This window comes from Sus scrofa, chromosome 3 (genome assembly GCF_000003025.6).
Source record: "Sus scrofa isolate TJ Tabasco breed Duroc chromosome 3, Sscrofa11.1, whole genome shotgun sequence".
NCBI classification, from domain to species: domain Eukaryota; kingdom Metazoa; phylum Chordata; class Mammalia; order Artiodactyla; family Suidae; genus Sus; species Sus scrofa.
The window spans coordinates 19,652,895-19,676,291 of NC_010445.4; the positions used below are offsets into that span (position 1 = coordinate 19,652,895).

General features: G+C 53.9%; 1 protein-coding gene across 5 annotated transcripts; it reads right to left on the bottom strand.

The window, feature by feature from the left end:
* KDM8 (lysine demethylase 8) lies at positions 502-23,313 on the bottom strand. 5 transcript variants are annotated; one of them, XM_021086445.1, is made up of 10 exons: positions 23,127-23,313; positions 17,071-17,135; positions 16,386-16,489; positions 14,710-15,195; positions 11,927-12,093; positions 10,484-10,616; positions 5,626-5,670; positions 2,552-2,701; positions 1,587-1,679; positions 502-1,489 (listed from the first exon to the last, which is right to left on the bottom strand). In XM_021086445.1, exons 4-10 carry the CDS (start codon positions 15,175-15,177, stop codon positions 1,325-1,327), a joined length of 1,221 nt encoding a protein of 406 aa, XP_020942104.1. In that variant the 5' UTR covers positions 15,178-15,195; positions 16,386-16,489; positions 17,071-17,135; positions 23,127-23,313; the 3' UTR covers positions 502-1,324. The 5 variants fall into 5 exon arrangements, with proteins under 5 accessions (XP_020942104.1, XP_020942105.1, XP_020942106.1 ...); XM_021086446.1 differs by having other exon boundaries at positions 17,082-17,135; positions 23,127-23,253; XM_021086447.1 differs by lacking the exon at positions 23,127-23,313 and adding an exon at positions 22,668-22,706 and having other exon boundaries at positions 17,082-17,135.

Genomic DNA, 23,397 nt, shown 5'->3' on the forward strand with positions numbered 1-23,397 from the left:
GCGCAGCGGAAATGAAAACGACTAGGAAACCATGAGGTTGCAGGTTCGAGCCCTGGCCTCGCCTGGTGGGTTAAGGAGCCGGTGTGACTGTGGCTGTGGTGTAGGCCAGCAGCTGTAGCTCTGACTCAACCCCTAGCCTGGGAACCTCCATATGTGGTGGGTATGGCCCTAAAAAAAACCAAATAATAATAAAGTCCACCAGCAGGACATCCCCTGCCCCCTCAACACTACGTAGCGAAACATCTTTGCTACATTAACAGGGATGTTTTAACCTGTGCATTTTTGCCTTTTTTTGTCTGTTTGTTTAAACCTCACGATCACTTGGTGGCATGAATGTTATCAAACCCCAGAAGATTCTGTATATAAAAGCGCCCATCTGTGATTCTCCCAACAAGCAAGGGCTGAGGCTCTTCCAGCGCCCGCTGTTGGGATGCGCCTGCCTGCCTTTGGTCAGAGGGCTGAGGCGTCTCAATGGTCAGAACACCAACAAAACCAACCATGTCTCATACAAACAAAACAAACATGTTTATGGAAAGCCTGGAGTGCCAGTCTCCCCTGGCCTAAAACCCCCTCGGGAGGGTAGTGACCCCCTGGCGATGGAGGCAGCAAGGGGTGGGGGCGGTGGCAGGTGCTGGGCGTGGTTCTGATGTTTGACTGGGGAGCTGGATGCTGGGAGGATGCAGAGGGAAAACTCCCCACGGGGCACATCAATGCCCTTCTCTGAAGGCGGTTTACACTTGGGTAGGCAGGATGGAACCCCCAGTCCCCACTGCCAGCAGAGGCCTGAGCTGAGCAAGCCCACAGGACCCTCCCCCGAGAGCAGGCCATGCTGCTCCAGGCTGTGGGTGTCCTGACAGGCCACTCAGCACAGAACAGCGCCACAATCTGACAATGAAGCCTGGGGACAGCAGCTTCAGCCTGAGGGCAGCTATGCACACCCCCGCCCCTAACGCCGTCTGTGCAGAGGCCCAGCCCTGCCCTGTGGTCCAGGTGGACACACACACACACACACACACACACACACTGAGTACATACTTGCTACACACATACACACACGGGACATTCCTGCTTCAAATCCCACAGCACCTGAGTGATGGTGCTGGGGCTGAATCCGGGCCTCCAGCCTCAGTGCCCAGGCGCTTCCACGTGGGCTGTGGGTCTGGAATGTCCCCCTGGGGTCCTGCCCGCCTGCCTCTGCCACTCACGCCGGCCTGGGGACCGCTCCCTCCGCGTGTGCCCAGCGAGGGCGTCCCCCCGCCTCGGCCAGCGCGGAGGATGCGGGAGCACGAGCGCACTGCTCTTCCGCCCGGCCCCCGCGCTCCCGCTACGACCACCAGAAGCTGACGGAGAAGCTCAGGTCCAGAGCGCGCACGTAGTGCCAGTACTTCACGGGGATAAAGAGCATCTCCCCCGGACACAGGACGCAGGCCAGAAACGGGGCCTCGGCGAACCTGGGGAACTTCTCCACGTCGGGATTCTCCACGTCAACCTGAGCGAGGCGGAAGAAGCCACCTGCCTGGTCGCCGAGACGCAGTGCGGCGGGCGGGCGGGGCGGGGGGGGGGTGGCACGGGGGCCCCGGGCCTACCTGGCTCGTGTTGTGAAGAAGGTGCGTGTCGTGAGGGTACAGCGCCTCCGACTCCTGCGGCGAGTAGAGCCGGATGTACTTCCTGCCCATCACCTGCGAGGGAGAGACCCCCCCTCCGTCAGCAGGTGCCCGGCCTCCCACGGCCCAGCGCCCTCCTCACCTCTCCAGGCCCCGCTCCCCGTGACCCGCACACGTGCTTAGCGCTCCACGCCTATGTCCTTCCTCCAAATATATCAGGAAGCACCAGCTTCCCTACTGTAAACCCCTGACTGTGGCAGCCTCGCCTGAAGTGCTTTCTGTGTATTGACTGTAGCCCTCCCCCCGCCCCCCCCCAGGCGGTTTATCACCTTACGGGGTGCATGTTACAGGGGAGCAAACGGAGGCACAGAGAGATTAAGCGAGTTGCCCGCGATCACAAAGCTGAGAGGTGTCAGCAGTGTTCACACCAGGCAGGCTGGCGCCCCTCTTGGCTGCCTCTGGGGACTGGCCCCTGGGCTGATAGAAAGCTCCCTGCCTACCACAAAGAAGGGGGTTTGATAACAGGTGCCCCTGCCCTCCCAGCAAACACACTGGCTGCTCTGTCTGGGTCTCGGGGAGCACCACCCACTGGCCCAGCCACCTCCCGGTATCTGGAGAGAGGGTTCTGGCAGGAGCTGGCCTGCTTTGCATGGATGACAGAGGATAGGCAACCGTGACGGCACCTGCTCCGTCCTGACTGGGCACCTCGGCCCTGCCTTCCCCCATGAGGCAGCCAGGATCCCCGAGGATCCGGGAACCCCCTCTGGAAGCAGCCCTGCCTGGGCAGAGGGCTCTCCTCTCAGGCCTGGGACCACTTCTCCGTTTTCACTTTTGGCCACGGCCCTGCCAGCGGTGTGCCTCTGGTGTGGAAGCGTGGAGGATGTGGCCAGGCTGTGCGTGGCGGGGCCAGGAGGAGGCGGGGGGCCGATGTTCCCAGCACCTCCAACCTGAGTGAGGAAGTTCTGCTGCGGATCCTGGTGAAGCGGGGACACGGTGCCTCGGGGACCGAACCAGGCGTTGATGGTGATCTCCTCCTCGTCCCCGTCGCCCAGGCAGCAGTAATCGGGGATGCTGATGTCCTGCTTCAGCTCCGGGATCTGCGGGGGGCAGAGCAGATGTGAGGGCTCAAGCCCAGGCCTGGGGACGCAGCAGCCTAGAGGCCAAATACACACAGTAACAATGTGACTGCATCCACATGATTTAAAAATCAGTTTTAGAAAGTGATACCTAGGGAAGGGTGATTGTTTTATGTGCTGATTTGTTTCCACATCGTATGCATTTCATCTTTGTTTTCGTTTCTTATTGGTAATACCTGATACTAGGAGTTCCCGCTCTGGCACAGTGGGTTAATGATCTGGCCCATCTCTGCGCGGATGCGAGTTTGATCCCCTGCCCTGTGCACTGGGTTAAGGATTCGGTGTTGCTACAGCTGTGGCATAGGTCACAGCTCTAGCTCCGATTCCATCCCTGGCCGGGGGAACTTCCACATGCCGAGGGTGTGGCCAAAAAAGAAAAACATGAACGCCTGGTACTGCTTTGCAGTTTATTATTATTATCATTATTTTGGCTGCACCCACAGCATGTGGAAGTTTCTGGGCCAGGGAGCAAAACCACGCCACAGTAGCAACCTGAGCCATTAGCAGTGACAACACCGGATCCTTCACCCCCTGCGTCACAAGAGGACTTCAGCTTTGTACTTTAAATGAAGGTTAACGTAGAGGGTTCAAATGATAAGGATCCTAATATGTAAAGTACACACAATATGCCAGATAATTCATAAAGATGACTTAGATATAAGGAATGGCTTCAGTGCCATTAGCAAAGAAATCCAAATTAATGCTGTCATCATCATTTTTTTTTTTTTTAAGGGCCGCACCCGTGGCATACGGAGGTTCCCAGGCTAGGGACTGAATCGGGCTATAGCTGCCGGCCTACACCACAGCCACAGCAGATCTGAGCCCATCTGCAACCTACACCACAGCTCACGGCAACGCCAGGTCCCCAACCCCCGGAGCGAGGCCAGGGATTGAACCTGAATCCTCATGGATATGGTCAGGTTCATAACCCGCTGAGCCGCAACGGAACTCCCGCATTTCTAATCACTAATCAAATTAGCAAACACCCAGCTAACACCCAGTGGTGGTGAAGATGTGGTAAAGGGAGCAGCCTCATGCCAGGCTGCTGGCGGCATCGAGCCAAGTGTGGAAGTCCCAAAACTGTTCGCGGGCTTGACCCGGCCAGAAGTGTGCTTGTGCCGCTCCTTTGTGTGGAGGCCTCAGGGGGCTTCCGGGGGGCTGTGGTGCTGGGGTTCCCAGGACAGCTGAGGGCTGCATGAGGAGGAGACAGCACTGGCTCAGCTCCCTGTGTACCATCAGGGAACATCTCTGATGAAATTCACAGCTTCCTCCTTGGTCCCTAAAGGGCTGCAGGGGGACCCACTCTGCTAGTTCCCTCTGGTATTTTCAGAGTGAGCTCCCTGGGTCTGAAGGGACACCTGCAGGCAGACTGGCCAATCCTTCAGTGGAATCACCTGGGGGGGGGGGTGCGCAGAGGAGGGGCTGGAATGTCTCCCCTCCCTGCAGGGGTCCCATCAACTTGGATCCCTCTTTTCTTCATTTAGCAAGAGAGGCCAGGAGGCAGGACCCTGGAGTCCTAACGCGGGGAAGCCTGGGCAAGAGACCAGAGCCCACCCAGCCCCATCGCCCCCTGCCCCCTGCAACTTGGGGCCTGCAGCTTCTGGAGGCTGGCACAGCCCCAGCTGGGCACCGGTCAGGACAGGGACCCCAGGCTCCCCCTTGGCTGTGGTCCTGACCTGACAACCCAGGTCTTCCCCATTCAGGGCTGAGACCCAAGCCCCTGACCTTGACCCCTGCCCAGCGCATCCCCCACTGAGCCCCACCATGACCTCAGGCCTGGCCAGGTCTCTTCCGGATGCCTCAGCTACATCTAACCACTGTTGGGTCCCAAACCTAGGAGTCTTCCTGGGTCGCTCCCTTTCCCTCCAGCTCCGCACAGCCACCTGGTCAGGTGCCAGGGGCTCAGACGCCCTAATCCCACCTCTCCACGCACGGCCTGCAGCTCCCCAGCTGCTGTGGCGCCTCTGAGTGGTCTCCTAGCCTCCCCGTATGCCCTCTTCACTTCCTCCCCAGACACATCACCTCCGCAGCCCCTGTTCCTTGCTCCTCACGAGCCCGGCAGTCCCCGGTTCTCACCATCACCCCTCTGGCTCTGCCTGGGCAGCTGTGGCCCCACCTCACCCGGGCCTGGGTGACAGGTGATCCTGGTGCTGCTGGGCTGCTGGGCACTGGGATCAACCCCGCATCTCTTAAAGCTCCCTGGGACGCTGGTGTCATGGACAGTGACATGGGGAGATGTGTGATGGAGAGACAGCTGGGGCGGCACTTGGACTCCTGTCGCTGTGTCCCTTTCTCCCAGGTGCTCTCCCTGCAAACCCCCACCCTCACTCCCCCCCAGCCCACCACAGGCTCTCCAGGCCCACTGAGTCTGGTGCACGAGGCTCTGCTCCCTGGCGGGGACCTCGGTCTGGAGCCCTGCTCCTCCCTCGGCTGCAGCCCACAGCCCCTCCTCTCTCAGTCTCTACGCCCATCCCAAGGGGCTTCCACTCGGACCGTCAGGGGACCCAGAACACACAGGCCCAGGCGTGGGGAGCCGCCTTGTAAGCTGAACTTGAGGCCTGGTGAGCACCTGCCCAGGAGACCCTGTGAGCCCAGGTCGGCTGTGACTCACTCGCTCTGGGTCAGGTCAGAGCTGCCGCCCTGGCCTGGCTCCCAGGACCCGTTCCTCAGTTCTGACCACACTGGGCTTCTGACTCCAACCCCAGGGCCACCCTAATGCTCATGGCCTCCTCCTCCCCTACCCCAGGCCTGGGGCCGGCCTGCTTCCCTGCTGCCCGCTGGTGAGGGCACAGGGCACCTCCCTACTCACTACAGGGGCGGGACCAGTGGGGTGCCCTCTGCGGCCAGAGAGGCTGAAGGATGGAGGGCTGTGGTCTCACACTTACCTGGTCAAAGAGCTGGTGCTGAGCCAGGTACCCGACGTCCCTCGGCTAATCCAGGGGAGAAAGACCAGAGGTGACACAGAAAGGCTCGTTAGTGGCGACAGACACCCCCACCGTCCGGCCAGCGCTTGGCCCCCTGCCCTGAGCAGCTCACCGGGGGGCCCTCCTCTGCGGCCTACTTGGCCCCCCTCCTCTGATCCAGGGGTGACTGTGATCAGCTCCCTCGCCAGCAGGACTGGGCTGATGGGGAGACTGAGGATCCGGTGCTGCCTCTGGGACCGATGTTGCCCCGAGTGAGTCACCCTGAGCCCAGGGGCTCAGTTTCCTCCAACGCACACACATAAGGATTTTTTTGGGAAAAAAAAAAGGAATCCTACTATGTGTATGACTTTGAGGTCTGCTTTTTTTCATTTAATGATACACCATGCATCTCTCTTCAGGTCAGTATGGGCATATGTAACTCCTTGGACGGATGCAGCTGTTGCAGACATGACACATCGTTATTCACTCAACCGTCTTTCCTGGGAGACATTCTGGTGGTTCTGCCATGACAGCTGAATACTCGGATTTTACGTGCTTCCATAAGCAGCCCAAAGCAGTCAGGGCATCTCTGCAGCTTAAATCGTGCGTGTGTGTGCGTGTGTGCGTGTGTGTGTGTGTGTGTGTGTGGCATCTCTGCAGCTTAAATTGTGCGTGCGTGTGTGTGTATGTGTGTGTGTGTGGCATCTCTGCAGCTTAAATCTTTTGTGTGTGTGTGTGTGTGTGTGTGTGTGTGTCTTTTGCCCTTTTCTAGGGCTGCTTCTGCAGCATATGGAGGTTCCCAGGCTAGGGGTCGAATCGGAGCTGTAGCCACCAGCCTACGCCAGAGCTACAGGAACGCAGGATCCGAGCCATGTCTGTGACCTACACCACAGCTCACGGCAATGCCGGATCCTTAACCCACTGAGCAAGGCCAGGAATCGAACCCGCAACCTCATGGTTCTTAGATTCTGTAATCACTGCGCCACGATGGGAACTCCAAGCAGCTTAAATCTTACAGCCTCTGTCAGGATGTTTCTCAAAACATTCCACCATTTAGATCCTTACCGGCTGCTAATGTGCCCACTTTCCCACATCTGTCTGCACCAGAGAGGATCATTTTGTGGAAAACTTCTGCCAGTCAGATGGGTGAAAAGATCAGGGCTTCATTTATTTGCCTAGGGCTGCACCCGTGGCATATGGAGATTCCCAGGCTAGGGGTTAAATTGGAGCTGCAGCTGCCGGCCTACACCAGAGCCACAGCCATATGGGAGCCAAGCTGCATCTGTGACCTACACCACAGCTCATCGCAATGCCGGATCCTTAACCCACTGAGGGAGGCCAGGGATCGAACCTGCATCTTCATGGATACTAGTCGGGTTCTTAATCAGCTGAGCCACAACGGGAACTCCAAAAGATCAGTGCTTTACAAGCTGGCCCCCCAGTGCTCAGGGGTGCTTTGAAAATGCCTGAGGGTCTCTGCAAGGGTCAGATGGGGGAAGAGCAGATGGGCCACTGGGTGCCACGGACCCAACGGCAGCCAGAGTGGAGTCAGATCTAGCTAAAGCAGTTCCTCTAGGATTCTTGAGAAGGTCTCTGTCTTTCCATCCTTCTCCTCAGTCCCGCTGCTTCCCAGCATAGCCTCTGATGATCTCTGCCTCACAGGTCTCCTGCCCAGAGCACGCTGGCGCTTACATGAACGCAGCCCTCACCTTGCTGGGCTTAGATCTTTGAGGGTTTTAGGCTCCCAATGACACTGTAGTGTAGGCGTCAGCAACCTCTGACTCACTATAACCCCAGCTAACCCTAACGAACCAGAGGTCAGGGCACTGACGATGCGAGAGGTTAGGGGACCCCGGCCCGGGGCCACGTTACCAGCAAGGGCCAGTGTCCTGCTTGAATCTGAAGCCCCATCTCACCCCCTCCAGGGCGCCCACCTCCGGCCCTTTCCGCCCCAGGGCCAGGCCTCCCCCAGCAGAGGAGGCGGACCACAGGTGGGCATGGAACACGCTGCGGCTCTGGGCCACAGCTCCCTGTTCCGGGGCACAGGGATGTGAGGGAGGCGGGGGAGAGGAGGAGGAGAAGCAGGAATGGGAGGACGTCTGAGAGCCACAGCTGGAGGAGCGGGCTGAGCAGGCTGCACACTCGGTAGCAAAAGGGATGGGGCGGGAAGGGGGGGAGGGAGGGGAGTGCTGTGGGTGGGCCCTGAGTCCACAGCCACCGTGCTGAGAAGGCCGGCACCAGTCTGACACGGGCCCTTTGCAGATCGGTGGTTAAACCCGATCAGAACTTTCCAGCGGCTGGGTGCGGGGATGCTTGGCGTGTGGGCTGTGGGGGTGGCGTGCGTGGAAGAGCTGGAGCTCACAGATGCAAGATTCTCACCCCTTGTGAAAGATTCCGCTCTCGGGGCCACAGAGAGTAGCTGATATCAGTCCCTCCCTTTAAGGCTTCCCTTGTTCTCAGCCCATGGGATCCGCTCAGGCACAGGGCAGAGGACCTCCATTCTCTGCCACCTGGGGCCAGAAGGAGGAAGGCACCCACTGCCCTCACCAGTGAGACTATGAAATGACAAAACAGGGCAGCTCCTTTTGGAAGACAATCTGGCAGTTCCTCAAAAGTTAACCTTCTGGGAGTTCCTGTCCTGGCGCAGTGGTTAAAGAATCCGACGAGGAACCATGAGGTTGCGGGTTCGATCCCTGGCCTTACTCAGTGGGTTAAGGATCCGGCGTTGCCGTGAGCTGTGGTGTAGCTTGGATCCCGAGTTGCTGTGGCCCTGGCGTAGGCCGGTGGCTACAGCTCCGATCCAACCCTTAGCCTGGGAACCTCCATATGCCACGGAAGTGGCCCTAGAAAAGGCAAAAAGACAAAAAAAAACAGAACAAAAAAACAAGTTAACCTTTTGGGCTTGAAGAAGAAGGAACACTCCCAAAGACATTCTATGAAGTCACCATCACATGAATACCAGAACCAGAGAAAGATCCTGCCAAAAAAGAAAATTATGGGCCGATATCTTTGATGAATATAGATGCAAAGAGCCTTAACAAAATTTTAGCCAACAGAATCCAACAACATGTAAAAAAGATCGCACACCACGACCAAGTGGGGTTCATCCAGGTTCACAAGGATGGTTCAACACACGCAAATTAATCAACGTCATACACCGCATTAACAAAAGTCAAAAACCACATGATCATCTCAATAGATGCAGAAAAAAGCATTTGACGAAGTCCATCATCCATTCATGATAAAAACTCTTACCAAATCGCATATAGAGGGAACATACCTTAACATAATAAAAGCCATTGATGACAAATCCACAGCAAAAAAACACAGACATACAGACCAATGGAACGGAAGAGAGAACCCAGAAATAAACCCAGACACTTACAGTCAATTAATCTTTGAGAAAAGAGGCAAAAATATAAAATGGGGAAAAGACAGTCTTTTCAGCAGGTGGTGCTGGGAAAACTGGACAGCCGCATGTAAATCAATGAAACTGGAACACACCCTCATACCAGCCCCAAAATAAACTCAAAATGGCTTAAAGACTTAAACGTAAGACAAGACACCATCAAACTCCTAGACGAGAACACAGGCAAAACATTCTCTGACATCAACCTTACAAACATTTTCTTAGGTCAGTCCCCAAGGCAACAGACATAAAAGCAAAAATAAACCAATGGGACCTAATCAAACTGACAAGCTTTTGCACAGCAAAGGAAACCATAAAAAAAAAAAAAAAAGGACAGCCTACAGAATGCGAGAAAAGAAGCAACTGACAAGGGCTTACTCTCTGAAATATACAGTTTATACAACTCAACAGCAAAAAAATCCAACAGCCCAGTGGAAAAAATGGGCAAAAGATCTGAACAGAAATTTCTCCAAGAAGATTCACAGATGGAAAAATGGTCAACATCACTGATTATTAGAGAAATGCAAATCAAAACTACTATGAGGTACCACCTCACACCTGTCAGAATGGCCATCACTAACAAGCCAACAAATAACAAATGCTGGAGAGGGTGGGGAGAAAAGGGAGCCCTCCTACACTGTTGGTGGGAATGTAAACTGATACAACCACAATGCAAAACAGTATGGAGGGACCTCAGAAAACTAAATACAGAACTACCGTATGACTCAGCAATCCCACTCTTGGGCATATACCCAGACAAAACTTTATTCGAGAAAGATACATGCACTCGGATGTTCACTGCAGCACTAGTCACAATAGCCAAGACATGGAAACAACAAATGTCCATCGACAGATGACTGTACTTGGAAGATGTGGTATATATACACAATGGAATACTACTCAGCTATAAAAAAGAACAAAATAATGCCATTTGCAGCAACATGGATGGAACTAGAGACTCTCATACTGAGCAAAGTAAGTCAGAAAGAGAAAGACAAATACCATATGATATCACTTACACTTGGAATCTAATATACAGCACAAATGAACCTTTCCATAGAAAATAAACTCACAGAATTGGAGAATAGACTTGTGGTTGCCTAGGGGATGGGGAGGGAGTGGGATGGACTGGGAACCTGGGGTTAATAGATGCCAACTATTGCCTTGACTCTGGGGTTTCTTTGGGGTGATGAAAATGTTCTGGAATTAGATCGTGGGGAATGGTTGCACAATCTTGTAACCAAAAAATCTCTGAAAAGCAAAAGGGCCAGAAATGGGTCCCTTACGTCCCGCCTGCCTTCCCCACGCCAGGTGGCCTACTGACCTCAGGCCCATGAGGAATGGCTACCTGACGATGCGTAGAGGTCGTCTGCCCAAACGTAATGTGTTCCCTCCCTTGTAAGTACCAGGGGCAGGTGACAAATGACATACCTCGTTCTCGATGTGTTTGCTGATGAACTCGCTGACGGTCATGAGCGCCTGGGACCACTCCTCATCCGTGTACCTGGAACCAACCTCGACCGGGACGGTGCGGCAGCCAGCAATCTCCTGGATGTACTCCAAGCTGTCAGGAAAAGAGCTTCTCAGCGGAGCTGTCGTTGGCTAACTCGCCTTGGGTGCCCTGCTAAATGTGCTTTATGCGCCTCTCCTCTCACCCTGGCAAAAGCTCACAAGGTGGAGACGCCCTGCGCTGACGCAGAGACACGGGGGCGGAGACATGAGATGCTGGGCAGCTTGCAGAATAAAACCCATGAATCTGGCCCTTGCTGGACATCTCTGTCTCTCTCCTGGCCTAGAGCCTTCCACCTTCTCTCTTTGGTCACCTGCTCACAGGCTGAGGGACCGTCTTTGAGCAAGTGGCAGACAGCACAGGCTGGTGGGGGCCCCGGATCCTCAGCTTGGGTGGCCGGGAACCGAGCCCAGCCCTGCCTGTCATCCCGCCAGGGCACCTGTGGCAGCTCCTTTGCCTCTCTGAGCTGCGCCCCATTTGTGAAATGTGGGTGATGCAGTGCCCATCCCATGGGACACAAGAGGGGAAGATGAGCTGAGCCATGGCAAGTGCCTAAGTCTCAGCTGCAACCACTCCCTCCGCAGGAGGCCTGGCCCCAGCCACCTGCCTTCACCGTGCCTCCTGTTTCAAAGTTCCGCAAGGCTGGGGCATCATCGCCACTGTCCAGCTGCCTGATCTGAGCTCCCCCGTGCATCTGAGGGGTGTGCAAGAGATGTGAGGAGGGGGCCCTTGGAGCCCACGGAGACAGGGCGGAGGCAGATACTTGAGTTCTTATTTCTGCTCTTAAGCCTCAGGGACCCCGGAGAAAGTGTACAGAATGCCTGAGACCCTGCAAATTGTCTAAGAGACTGCACACTGGACTGCCAAGGACACACTCATTAAAAACTGCTTAGGGCAGGCAGATCTTATAACCTCTGGCATTGCCTCAGAGCACTGTACTTTATTATTATTATTATTAAGGCTGCACCTGTAGCATATGGAGGTTCCCAGGCTAGGGGCTGAATTGGAGCTGTAGCCGCCGGCCTACACCACAGCCACAGCCACAGCAATGCTAGAGCTGAGCTGCGCCTGGGACCTACACCGCAGCTCATGGCAACACTGGATCCTTAACCCAGTGAGCGAGGGCAGGGATCAAACGCACATCCTCGTGGATCCTAGCCGGGTTCTTCACCCGCTGAGCCACGATGGGAGCTCCGCAGAGCACTGTACCTCAGATGCGTGTTTAACCCAGTCCATCCCAGCAGGTGGCGGTGAAGTGTCTGTGGGCCTGAATTCCCTAGGGCATGATGGCAGGAGGAATCGGGGCGCCTTTGGGGGGTGCTAAATGTGGAAGAAGAACCGCACAGCGCTCAGCAGACACCCACCTCCACTTCTGCATGCACGGCCAGTGGGTGGCCACACCCTCCAAGATCACAGGTCTCCCTGGAACCAGAAAATGCTCCCTGAAATACTGGAGGGAGGGACGGTGGAGCCGGGGCACTGCTCTCTCGGACCCCACATCTGGAATCGAAACGTGGTCACTCCGTGCTTTCTGTCCAAAATCAAAACGAGACGGTGACAACCGCAGAAAGGCCACATGCGAGGCCTCCCACTGCAGGTGGCATCAGTGGTAGGAGAGCTGTGTCACTGGTAACAACAGTGAACATTTATTATCAGTATTGCTGCAGCTACTACGCATGTCTCACGAAACCAAGATTTTTTTTTCTCTGCTAGTTCATTTTAAAATGTTTGGTAACTATAAAACTAATACATTGCTCTCATAGAGGAAAACGTACTAGCCCAAACTCCACCAACTACCATAAAAGGATTCTGGAGTTCCCGTGGTGGCGCAGTGGTTAACGAATCTGACTAGGAACCATGAGGTTGTGGGTTCGATCCCTGACCTCGCTCAGTGGGTTAAGGATCCGGCGTTGCCACAAGCTGCGGTGTAGGTAGCAGACGCAGCTCAGATCCCACCTTGCTGTGGCTCTGACGTAGGCTGGTGGCTACAGCTCCAATTGGACCCCCAGGCTGGGAACCTCCACATGCCGCAGGTGTGGCCCCAGGAAAAGACCAAAAAAAAGACCAAAAAACAAAAAAACAAAAAACCAACACAAAACATAAAAGGATTCTTCTCACTACTGTCTGTTCTTTTCCCATTTGTTCCACACACAACACCTCTCTGGTCTATTGGTGGTAAAATTTATAATGAATAAGCAACTCTGTCTCTTCTGTCCGATAATTTCCTCTAAAGAAGCTTCCATGATGCCACCAGTCCCTGCATCGTCCCTTCCTCAACCATCTCCCAGCTGAGTGACAGGAACAAGCCACAGTCTCCAAGCCTCAGTTTCCTCCCGGGTTAAACTATGTGGAGACGAGATCTTGCATATCTGGCACCCAGGGCTGCAGCGGGCAATGCACCAGGCTTTTTTTCTTGCCTTTTCTTTTCTCGCTGTCCCAACTCTCCACAGTAGGCTCTCATTTGCCCACCTTCCCTATCTGCCCTCCTCAAACTGGCCTTCCCTGACCACCCTGCGTGAAGTAGACCCCCCACCCCCCCGCCCCGGCTTTCTCACCCTTGGGGAGAAGATACTCTTTTCCAGCCTTGCTAGAAGGTCAGCTCCAGGAGGACAGGTGCCTCCTGCTGGGGCTCAATAAAGCGCTGAGTAAGTCCCCTTCCCAGTGCGGGGGGTGATGGTGGCAGGGAACAGACGTGGCACCGAACAGCCACAACACAGCTCGACCCACAGGCGGTGGGCACAGGACTGTGAACCCAGACAGCTGCATCCAGAGCCCGAGCTCTCATCCCCTTAACTACATACGCCGCCCCAGACCACAGGCAGCACCTTGGCCACGAAGCCACAGCTGTATCCCCTGGGGACAGCCTTGGCCTGGGAAAGGGTGGGTGCAAAGCCTGGGGCCAGAGGGACAGGTATTTGTCCCTGGATCTGCAATGTCTGCCCTCTGAGAGGTCCACCAACACCCCCACGCCCTTGGCCTCAGGGCGCCCTTGGTGACCCTGGGTGTTGTCTAAAACCTCACTGGAGAGGTTCAGGGCCAAGAATGGCTGCCTCACTGTTTTTGCATTTTTTTTTTTTTTTTTTTTAATGCCAGAGGTGAGGTCACACATCTTCCCACGTGTGTGTTTAACAGATTGGATCTCCTCCTTGTAAACAGTCTGTTTGTGTATCTGGTCTCTCTCCTGGGGCCCAGGGCCTGTGCCCCCCCTGCCCTCAGTGATTTGTATAATTCTTGGATACCAGAGGTATATTTGTCCTCTGATAGCTCTGCTGCAAACATCTCTGCTGCAAACGTCTCTGCCCTGTTTGGAGGGTGGACCTTTGATTTCGCTTCCATGCGTGGTGTGTTTAATGACACTCCTTGGCATTATTCTTACAGAAAAATAATACTCATTGTAGGGAACCGTGAACACAAGAAAATATGTAGGAAAACGTGTCAACAAACACCCCGTAACTCCGCTACCCAGTGTCCAGTACAGATGTGCCCCCGTTTTCGGCACCCTAATTGCCATCTTACAGATGAGGAAACTGAGGCTCAGAGGCGGTAACCGACTCGCCCAGAGGTACCGGGAGTGGGGTCTGCGTGTCAGCACTCGGATCTGAAGCCTGAGTAAGTCCTCTTGGCCTCTACGGGTTATTCTTTGGTGGCACACGCACTTAGAGGCCAGTTAGGACACAGGCGAGGACCTAATGGGCAGGACCTGTGGTCACGTGAGTGGCGGCATCGCATCCAAACTCAGAGGCACAGAGACAAAGAGGCAGCTGGAGAGGTGGGTGACACTTCAACCCAGGGACCAGCAAGAAGCTGAAAGGGAAGGGTCCCCTGGCAGCCAGGGCGCTCGCCAGCACAACCCCCAGGGGCCCCTTCTCTCAGGAACCACAAAGCTCCCACCCTCCCGCTCTCCCTACAGGGAACCGCTTTTGCACAAACCGGAAAGAAAAAAAAAAAAAAAAAAAAAACAGAAAAGAAAAAATTGAGAAAAGAGGCCCAGCTGCTCCGTTTCCACATCAATGGAGGGACCGTGCTCAGCCAGAGGGGCCAGCGCGCCAGTGACCGCACCCCAGAGGAGAGCGGACCCTGTTCCTTCTAGAAAAACGGGGCTGCCGGATTCTGCCAGGGGTGGTCAGTGACAGCCCCACCCTCATACCTTCGCGCTGGGCGGCTCCCGGCTGGGGCCGGGGGCGGGCCTTTTTCCGGAGGGAAGGTGCCGCTGGAGGAGGGCAGCGACCTTAAGGAGGATGTCCCCGAGGATGGCCGCCCCCATCAGCAGGCCCAGGTCGCAGGCCTTCAGGGCGGCGGCCACGGAGGCCGCGTCCCCGGGCGGTGCGCACAGACACACGGCCTTCAGGAGGCAGCCGAAGGCGTACACCCGCCGCCAGTCCTTGTCCACGTGCTGCCAGGGCCCCGTGTTGAGCTTCTCCCAGGAGTAGTCCAGGAGCGCCTCGCAGGTCTGCAGACACTCGAGCGTCCGGCCCCCGTAGAAGAGCTCGGCTGCTTCCTGCAGCAGCATCACCACGCTGCTGTCCACCTTCTCTCCCAGCGCCAGCTGCAGCTCCTCTTTCGCGGGGGGCAGGAGCCCCCGGAGAGCCTCCCAGAGGGCGCCTGACCCCCCCATAGGCCAGGCCGATGAGTGCTGGGGGGGAAGGGGAGTAAGTTATAGCAAATCGCCATCATGTATGTTGTAAATAGTTACAATTCTATATTTTCTTTCTTTTCTTTTCTTTTTTTCTTTTTGTCTTTTCTAGGGCCGCACCCAGGGCATGTGGAGGTTCCCAGGCTAGGGGTCTAATCAGAGCCACAGCTGCCGGCCTACGCCAGAGCCACAGCAATGCGGCATCCGAGCCGCATCAGCAACCTACACCATAGCTCAGGACAATGCCGGATCCCTAACCCACTGAGCGACGTCATGGATTGAACCGGCAACCTCATGGTTCCTAGTCAGGTTCGCTAACCACTGCGCCACAATGGGAACTCCTACAATTCTATATTTTCATAAAATAAAACTGGGGAGGAGCTAGATCTGTGATGACATCCAGCAGCCAAAATGTCAACTGCTGAGATATGAAATACACGGGAAGTATTTTCCTAAAAAAGAGAGAGATGAAGACAGAGACCAGGGGAGCTTCCGTCATGGTGCAGCGGAAACGAATCTGACTAGGAACCATGAGGTTGCGGGTTCAATCCCTGGCCTCACTCGGTGGGTTAAGGATCCGGCGTTGCCGTGAGCTGTGGTGTAGGTTGCAGACGTGGCTCGGATCTGATGTGGCTGTGGCTGTGGCTGTGGTGTAGGCTGGCAGCTGCAGCTCTGATCCACCGACCCGTAGCCTGGGAACCTCCATATGTCTCAGGTGCGGCCCTTAAAATAAAGACAAAATAAGGACAAAAATTCCATCCCTCCGGGAAGGTGGTAGAGGTATGAAAATCAGGGACTACAACCCCCAAACCCCTCCTTTCCCAAGGAATACTCTGCCCCTTCATATGTATGCCCCTCATGGTCTACGAGCTAAAGAAATGCACGGCAGCTGCTCCCCCATCTGCCCACTCCCCCTCTGGGGGCGTATTCTCACTTTACTTTCTCCATCTGTCTCCTGTCTAAATTCCGTCAGCGACGAGACAAGAACTTTTCACTGGGAGCACATCTGGGGTCATTACTGTGCCTTCGGGGCCCGCAGTAGGCACCAGACACGTGTTTGTTCAGAAAGGAATATGTATTGTCCTTGTCCGGAATGCCTGCAGCACCCCTCCTCTCTGGCAAACTCCTATCCAACCTTTAGGGCCCACCTTAAATGATCCCCTACGTAAAGCCTGCCCAGATTCTCTGACCTTGTTTTGGGTGTGAAGAGTCCTTGAGCTTCTCGCAGAGTCAGGCTCGTGGTGGGCACTCGGGACTACTGAAGGAATGAGATCTGGAACTTTTAGGAAGAAACCTGGAAATACATAAACCCTATACAGAAGGGTGTACCATAACTGGCGCCTTTAGTGACTGTCGCCTGGACATCAGGCCAGTGTCTAGGAATAGGTACTAATAGGTGAATAGGTCTACACTGCTCACAACTTAGGGTTATTGACTTGTGCTACGGTGTCATAGGCATGATACGAACAGTTGTTCTGTCTCCCATTTATTTGACACTGAAAACTAAAGACCATCCTGCTTCTGACTGTTTCTTTTGTTTTTTCGGCCACACCCACGGCATGTGGAAGTTTCTGGGCCAGGTACCCCACACCAGAGTTGCAGCCTGTGCCACAGCTGTGGCACCACTGGATCCTTAACCTGTTGTGCCACAAGAGAACTTCCAACCATTACGCTTTTGGCAGAGACTGCTCTATGCTGGGGGTCCACAAACCTGTTCTGTAAAGGGCCAGAGAGTAAGTATTTTAGGTTCTGCAGGTCGCACAGTTGCTGTTGCTACCGCTCTGCTGCTGCAGCGTGAAAGCAGCCTTATATGGTGTGTTCACAAACGGGCGGGCCGTGTACAATAAAACTTTATTTACAAAAGCAAATTCTCACATTAAGCTCACCAAAGTCCACTCCTCCTTCCTCCTGGGCACACAGACTCCATTTCTCGGTCTCACCTGCAAGCGGATGTGATCAGACCATGTTGTAGCTAATGCATGGAAGGGATGGACGCCACCTCCAGGCCTGGTCCCTGAACACCTCCTATATGATTCTCTGCACCTTCCCTACCCCATGGCTGGAAGGGGAGGACTCAGAGGCCTTCGGGGATGGCAGGGCCACAAGACAGCCCCCCCCCCAACTCCCCGCACACCCAACCAGGAATATCCGTGCTGGAATGTTTCATGAGCAAAAAATAAACTTCTACTGTGTTTAGCCACTAGGGTTGATGATGCTTGTTAGAGCAGTTATCCTGCCCTGATGGAACCAGTTAACTTCCTTCTGCCGTCAAGGAAACAGATGCAGAGAACTCAGAAGGTACTTGCTGAGTTTTGGTGGCTCAGCATCCCCTCCTCTTTCCTAACCACAGCCCTCCATTTCCTTTTGAGAAATTCCATCCTACCCACTGAGAACAGTCCAGACAGTTGTTGCCAAGGGATGGGCAAGGGACCTAAGCTAGCGAATCGGCTGCCTCCTTTGCATTTGAACTTCAAGGAGATCAACCAGACCAGGGACGGCTGATGTTTCATTCTGTCCTGGTGGCAGTTTCTGGACTGAATTGTTGTTACTAAGGCCTCACGGTTAGTATCCCTAATACTGAGGCTGCAGAACCACTTTAGTTCTTCTTCCCCAAGTCTGATTCTCCAGCTTTCCATTGGTTCTGTGGACGCAACGGCCTTCCGAGAAACTTCCTCTTGCTTATGTCAACCAGGGTTGGTTTCTATGATTAATAGTGGACGCTACCTGGGAGTTCCCCTCGTGGCTCAGCAGTTAACGAACTCAACTAGGATCCGTGAGGTTGCGGGTTCGATCCCTGGCCTCGCTCAGTGGGTTAAGGATCTGGCATTGCCGTGAGCTGTGGTGTAGGTCACAGACACGGCTCGGATCCCGAGTTGCTGTGGCTGTGGTGTAGGCCGGCAGCAACAGCTCCAATGGACCCCTAGCCTGGGAACCTCCATATGCTGTGGGTGCAGCCCTAAAAAGAGAGGGAAAAAAAAAAAAAAAAAAAAAGAAAGACAGAGAATAAGGGCTGTGCGATGGGAAGACTATCCTGGATTATGTGAGTGAGCCCAACCTAACACAGGAGCCCTTTCTTTCAGAGGATCTTTCAGATGTGATTACAGAATTGTCAGAGGCAACGTTGCCAGCTTTGAAGATGGAGGAAAGGAGAAGACAAGGAATATGGGCAGCCTCTAGAAGCTGGAAAAGGCCAAGAAATGGATGCTCCCCTAGAACTTCCAGAGGGGAACATGGCCCTGCTGAGACCCTGATTTTAGTCTAATGTTGAATTTTTTTTTTTTTTGTCTTTTTGGGGCCGAGTGTGCAGCATATGGAAGTTTCCAGGCGAGGGGTCAGGGCTGCAGCTGCCGACCTACCCCACAGCCACAGCAACATGGGATCTGAGTCACATCTGTGACCTGCACCCCAGCTCACGGCAACGCCGGATCCTTAACCCACTGAGCAAGGCCAGGGATCGAACCCGCGTCCTCACGGATGCTAGTTGGGTTCGTTACCACTGAGCCGCAGTGGAAACTCCTGATGTGAGCAAAGCAATTTCGAAAAGTCTCATTTTGAGCATGCAAAAGACCTCAGAGGCCTCATATCTGGGTTTGTAAAGGTCTATAAAAGGCCTCCCAAAAACCGCTTGCTTGCCTTAATATAATATGGCTTCTGCCGAGGCCTGTGTACCAGCTTTGTAAATTAGTCTCTCAGTGGTCCTAGAAAATCACCTCCCAGAGGGTTTTGAATGAGCTATAAACTAGTTCCCTGGGATGCAGACTTTCAACTTGGTAAACTGGCCTCCAGGGTGACCTTACAAAATAGTCGCACCCAGAGCTCACAAAGGCCTTACAAAGCCAGCCTCTAGGGAGGTCTCACATGCTGTTTTGCCAGATGGGCTCCCCAGGTGTCTGATTTTCATAAACCGGCCTTCTAAAGTGGCCTATGTGCTGCTTTGCCAACTGGCAGAGGGGAGGGCCTCACGTTAATGGCATGTGAGACCCCCTTAGAGGCTGGGAGAGAGGGCCTCAGGTTGGCTGTGCCAAGTCTCCTCCTAGGCACATAAAACAACCTTAGTAATCAGTCTTTAATCCAGCGTTCCGCAGCGAATGCCTTACAACCAGGCCTTCAGAGATACTTATGTTGACACTGCAAGACACAGCCTTTCAGAGGTGGGAGCTTCAGCATAGCCGTGAGCTTGTTTTCAATATGGCTTCACAGACTGCCTCTGTATTAGCCACCTGAATGGCCCCACGGGTCCCATGATTGACCTTAAACACTAGCCTCCCACAGGGCCTTACATGGCAGCACGAAGCCACTTCCCATGGTGAGGTCGTGGCATGCTGGCCACCTTCGGTCTGAGCAGTCTTGGTGCCACAGGCCTTCCAGAACCTTTCCTGAGGTGGCCTTTTCAAGAGCTGCCATTAACAAACACCCTCTGAAGGAGGAGCCACGTCACATTATACGAAAGTCTTCCTGACCTGTTTTAAAAATTGGCTTTCTGGGGTTTCCGTTGTGAGGCAACAGAATGGGTAGTGTGTCTGCAGTGCCAGGATGCAGGTTTGATCCCCAGCCGGGCCCAGTGGGTTGAAGGATCCATTGTTGCCTCGGCTGCACCAGAGGTCGAAACTGCAGCTTGGATCCGATCCCTGACCCCCGGAATGCCACATGCTGTGAGGCAGCCAAAAAGAAAACAAACAAAGCTGGCTCTGAGAGTCAGGTGAAAGCCGGACTTTGTCTTAGGTTTACAAACCTACCTTCCGTGATTCCTGTGAGCTGTCTGAAATGGCCTCATAGGAGAAAGGTCCTTCACTGGCTGTGACACTTGTCTTATTGACTGTATGAACAGCCTTCCAGAGGAGCTGGCCTCACACAGGCTACAAGCAGCAGCCTTCACACAACCATCTGATAGGGCCTTTCAGGGCGGGTTTAGGCTACGTGAAACTGCCTTTCTCAATGGCCTCACATCCAGGCTTTACAAATCGGGTCTCCCCATGCGGTGGTCTGATAAAAAGGTCTCCTGGGAGTTCCGGTTGTGGCTCAGCGGTAACAAACCCAACTAGTATCCATGAGGACACAGGTTCGATCCCTGGCCTGGATCAGTGGGTTAAGGATCCAGCACTGCCGTGAGCTGTGGCATAGGCTGCAGGCAAGGCTTGGAGCCCACGTTGCTATGGCTGTGGCTGTGGTGTAGGCCAGCAGTTGTAGCTCCAATGAGACCCCTAGCCTGGGAACTTCTATATGCCTCAATTGCAGCCCTAAAAAAAATATAAAAATAAAAAAGGTTTCTTGATAATTCTACCAAGTCGTTTTCTGGAAGAGGATATTAGCCTGAGTAGCCTTGTGGCCTGGCTTAACTGATGTGCTTTCCAGAGTTCCTCACTGAACTGCCTTTTATAAAAGGTTGCATGAAACAAACAAGCTTTCCAGAGTGGGACTGTGGGCTGGCCTTTAAACTGGCCTCCCAGAGCACCACATAAAAGGGAAAAGCAGGTGGCATACACAGCCCTCTGGTGGTCAGGTAAAGGCGGATTAATTATAGAATTTATCATACAAACCAAATGCTACACATCGGCCCTTTATTTACTTAGCTTGTAAAGCATACATTTATTTTTCTTTTTTAAAATAAAAATTTTTTTTGTCTTTTTGCCATTTCTTGGGCCGCTCCCGCGGCATATGGAGGTTCCCAGGCTAGGGGTTGAATTGGAGCTGTAGCCGCCAGCCTACACCACAGCCACAGCAACACGGGATCTGAGCTGCGTCTGCGACCTACACCACAGCTCACGGCAATGCCGGATCCTTAACCCACGGAGCGAGGCCAGGGATCAAACCCGCATGGTTCCTAGTCGGATTAGTTAACCACTGAGGCACGATGGGAACTCCTCTTTTGTAGAAATTTTTTATTCTCATCATTTTCCCCAATGTTTTCCACTGGAACCTTGATTTCTGCATGTAGGAATATCATCTTAATGCAAGTTGAATACTAGAAGTCCATATAGTTTTCAGGATACTGTGTCTGTAATATTTACCATTTATAATTGGGCAAGTCATAAATGAGAATTATTCCTGGCGAACTGAGACCCATGGTCCCCCTAATCACAGACCATAAGATAAAGCCTGAGTGGCCTTGTATCCCCACTTTGAAGTTGGTTTTTTAGGGCTCGACAAGTGTTGGCCTTAAGAGACTTCTTGTTGGTTATAGAAGGATTTTTTCTTTTTTTCTTTTTTAAATGGGGTGAGGGCAGAGGTGTCAGGTATAGAAACGGCCTGACTGGTCTTGTGTCTGCGCTTTGCAAGCTGTCCTTCAAGAGGGCCACGTGTATTGGCCCCATGACATGGGACAGTTTTCATAGGAAGGTGAGGTACAGGTGCATAAAACTGCTCTTCTCAGTGAGTTATCTTGGCTTCTGACATAAACGCCTGTTTGCTGGCATATGAAATAATTTTCTTGAAAAGGGGATCAGACAAAGGTTGTTTTGACTTTATAAATCAGCCTAAGGTGAACTTCACAACAGGTTTCTTGTTAGTCATGTCAAAATACAAAGGAGCCATGTATACACTGTATAGAGCAGCCCGCTTGGGTCCTGGCTTCATAAATTCCACATCCAGATTGAGCTATACAAACTGGCTTTAGTTGGCTGTTAGTCAACAGCCCAAGTGGCTTCCTGTCGGTTATAAAATAAAGCCTAGAAGTTCCCGTCATGGCGTAGTGGTTAACGAATCTGACTAGGAACCATGAGGATGCAAGTTCGATCCCTGGCCTCGCTCCGTGGGTTAAGGATCCGGCGTTGCCGTGCGCTGTGGGGTAGGCTGCAGAAGCAGCTGGGATCCCGTGTTGCTGTGGGCTCTGGCGAAGGCCAGCGGCTATAGCTCTGATTCGACCCCTAGCCTGGGAACCTCCATATGCCGCAGGAGCGGCCCTATAAAAGGCAAAAAGACAAATAAGTAAATAAATAAATAAAATAAAGCCTAGAAAGCCCCACCACAGTCATCCCATATTCCTCCTAAATTGTCTTTAAAACTAAAGCGCCTTCCATAATACATCAGCCTCTATCTGACTTTAAGGAAACAGGCTGCCCAGTTTTGTAAAGTGCAGACAGGCTTGGGCTCAGGCCATCGATGTGGCCCCAACACCGGCTCACCTCCTGTCCCTGGACTTGCTCTAACCCTGCTGAGCACGGTAACTTATCTTTACTGGATTCCCTGGGGCACAACGCGATACTGATGCTCAGAGTTAATCTCTATCAAGTTAGACACCACTTTCCTCCAGAAGGCAAAGGCCTCACCGAATTCCCCAGGGCCAACGGGTTGGGCGAGCTCTACGTATCCCCACCGACCCTCCACCGCGAGGTTCCACATCCTTTCCCTCCCTGGCGCCTCTCCCCGCGGCTTCACTTTGCGGTCCACGTTCGAGGCCCGATGGCTCAAGAGTGTTCAGTGGGCTGAGCTCCAGACCAATGGTAAACGGCTACTAACCAGGGAGAAACACACACCGGTATGCGTTGGTACCACACACCAGTACCAACAGCGGTATCAACACCAGGTAAAAATAGCAGAAGCGGCGCAATTAACGCGGCACCAAGAACTGCGCAGGCGCACAACAGTCTGGCCTCAGGCGTGCGCAAAACGAAATGACTGGCGAAAGAAGAGCACCACGCACGCGCGGAGCCTTTCTTCCCGTCCCCGGCAGCGCTGGAGAATTAGAGAACCGCTAAACTGCGTTCTCAGGACGCATGCGCTGCCTCTATCCTTCCCTCCTCAACAGCCCCCCCACCCCGCTCAGTTTCGCGGCTTTGAAGGGCCGCCCCGGGCTTTCCAAAGCGCAAGCGCGAGACTGTTCTTTCCTCCTTCGCTTCTTCACATGACGCCTGCGCCGTCCTCCCCTCCCAACCCTTCCCCTCAGCTTCTAAGAAGTCAGAGCTGCCCGCCCTTCTCGAGTTGCTCAACCTCACCTGTCTCGAGTTTGAATGGTGTCCAGTTGCCCCGGGGCCGGCGGCTTGTCCTTTCGGGCCGAATACTCTGGCTCTCGCCGTGTAAGAAGCTTGCCCCAGGAATATCGATCACTCCCAGCTCGATTGATCACCAAGGAGTGCCTAGAGGAGAGCCGAGCGATCGATGCCCCCGCCCCTCCCCGTTTAAAAGGCCGGAGGGCGGGGCAACAGCTTAGGGTTGGGCTCTTCCCTTCCTTGGTTTCACTTTCCCTGTGGTTAACACCTGTGATTT

Excerpts from the sequence above, each read along its gene's own strand:
- KDM8 (XM_021086445.1), bottom strand. The coding sequence starts at position 15,177 with ATGGGGGGGTCAGGCGCCCTCTGGGAGGCTCTCCGGGGGCTCCTGCCC. Across the intron at positions 12,094-14,709 it reads GGGAGCCGCCCAGCGCGAAG|AAAGCACGGAGTGACCACGT; the intron begins GTATGAGGGTGG and ends GATTTTGGACAG. Across the intron at positions 10,617-11,926 it reads CCGTGCATGCAGAAGTGGAG|CTTGGAGTACATCCAGGAGA; the intron begins GTGGGTGTCTGC and ends TTTTCCTGACAG.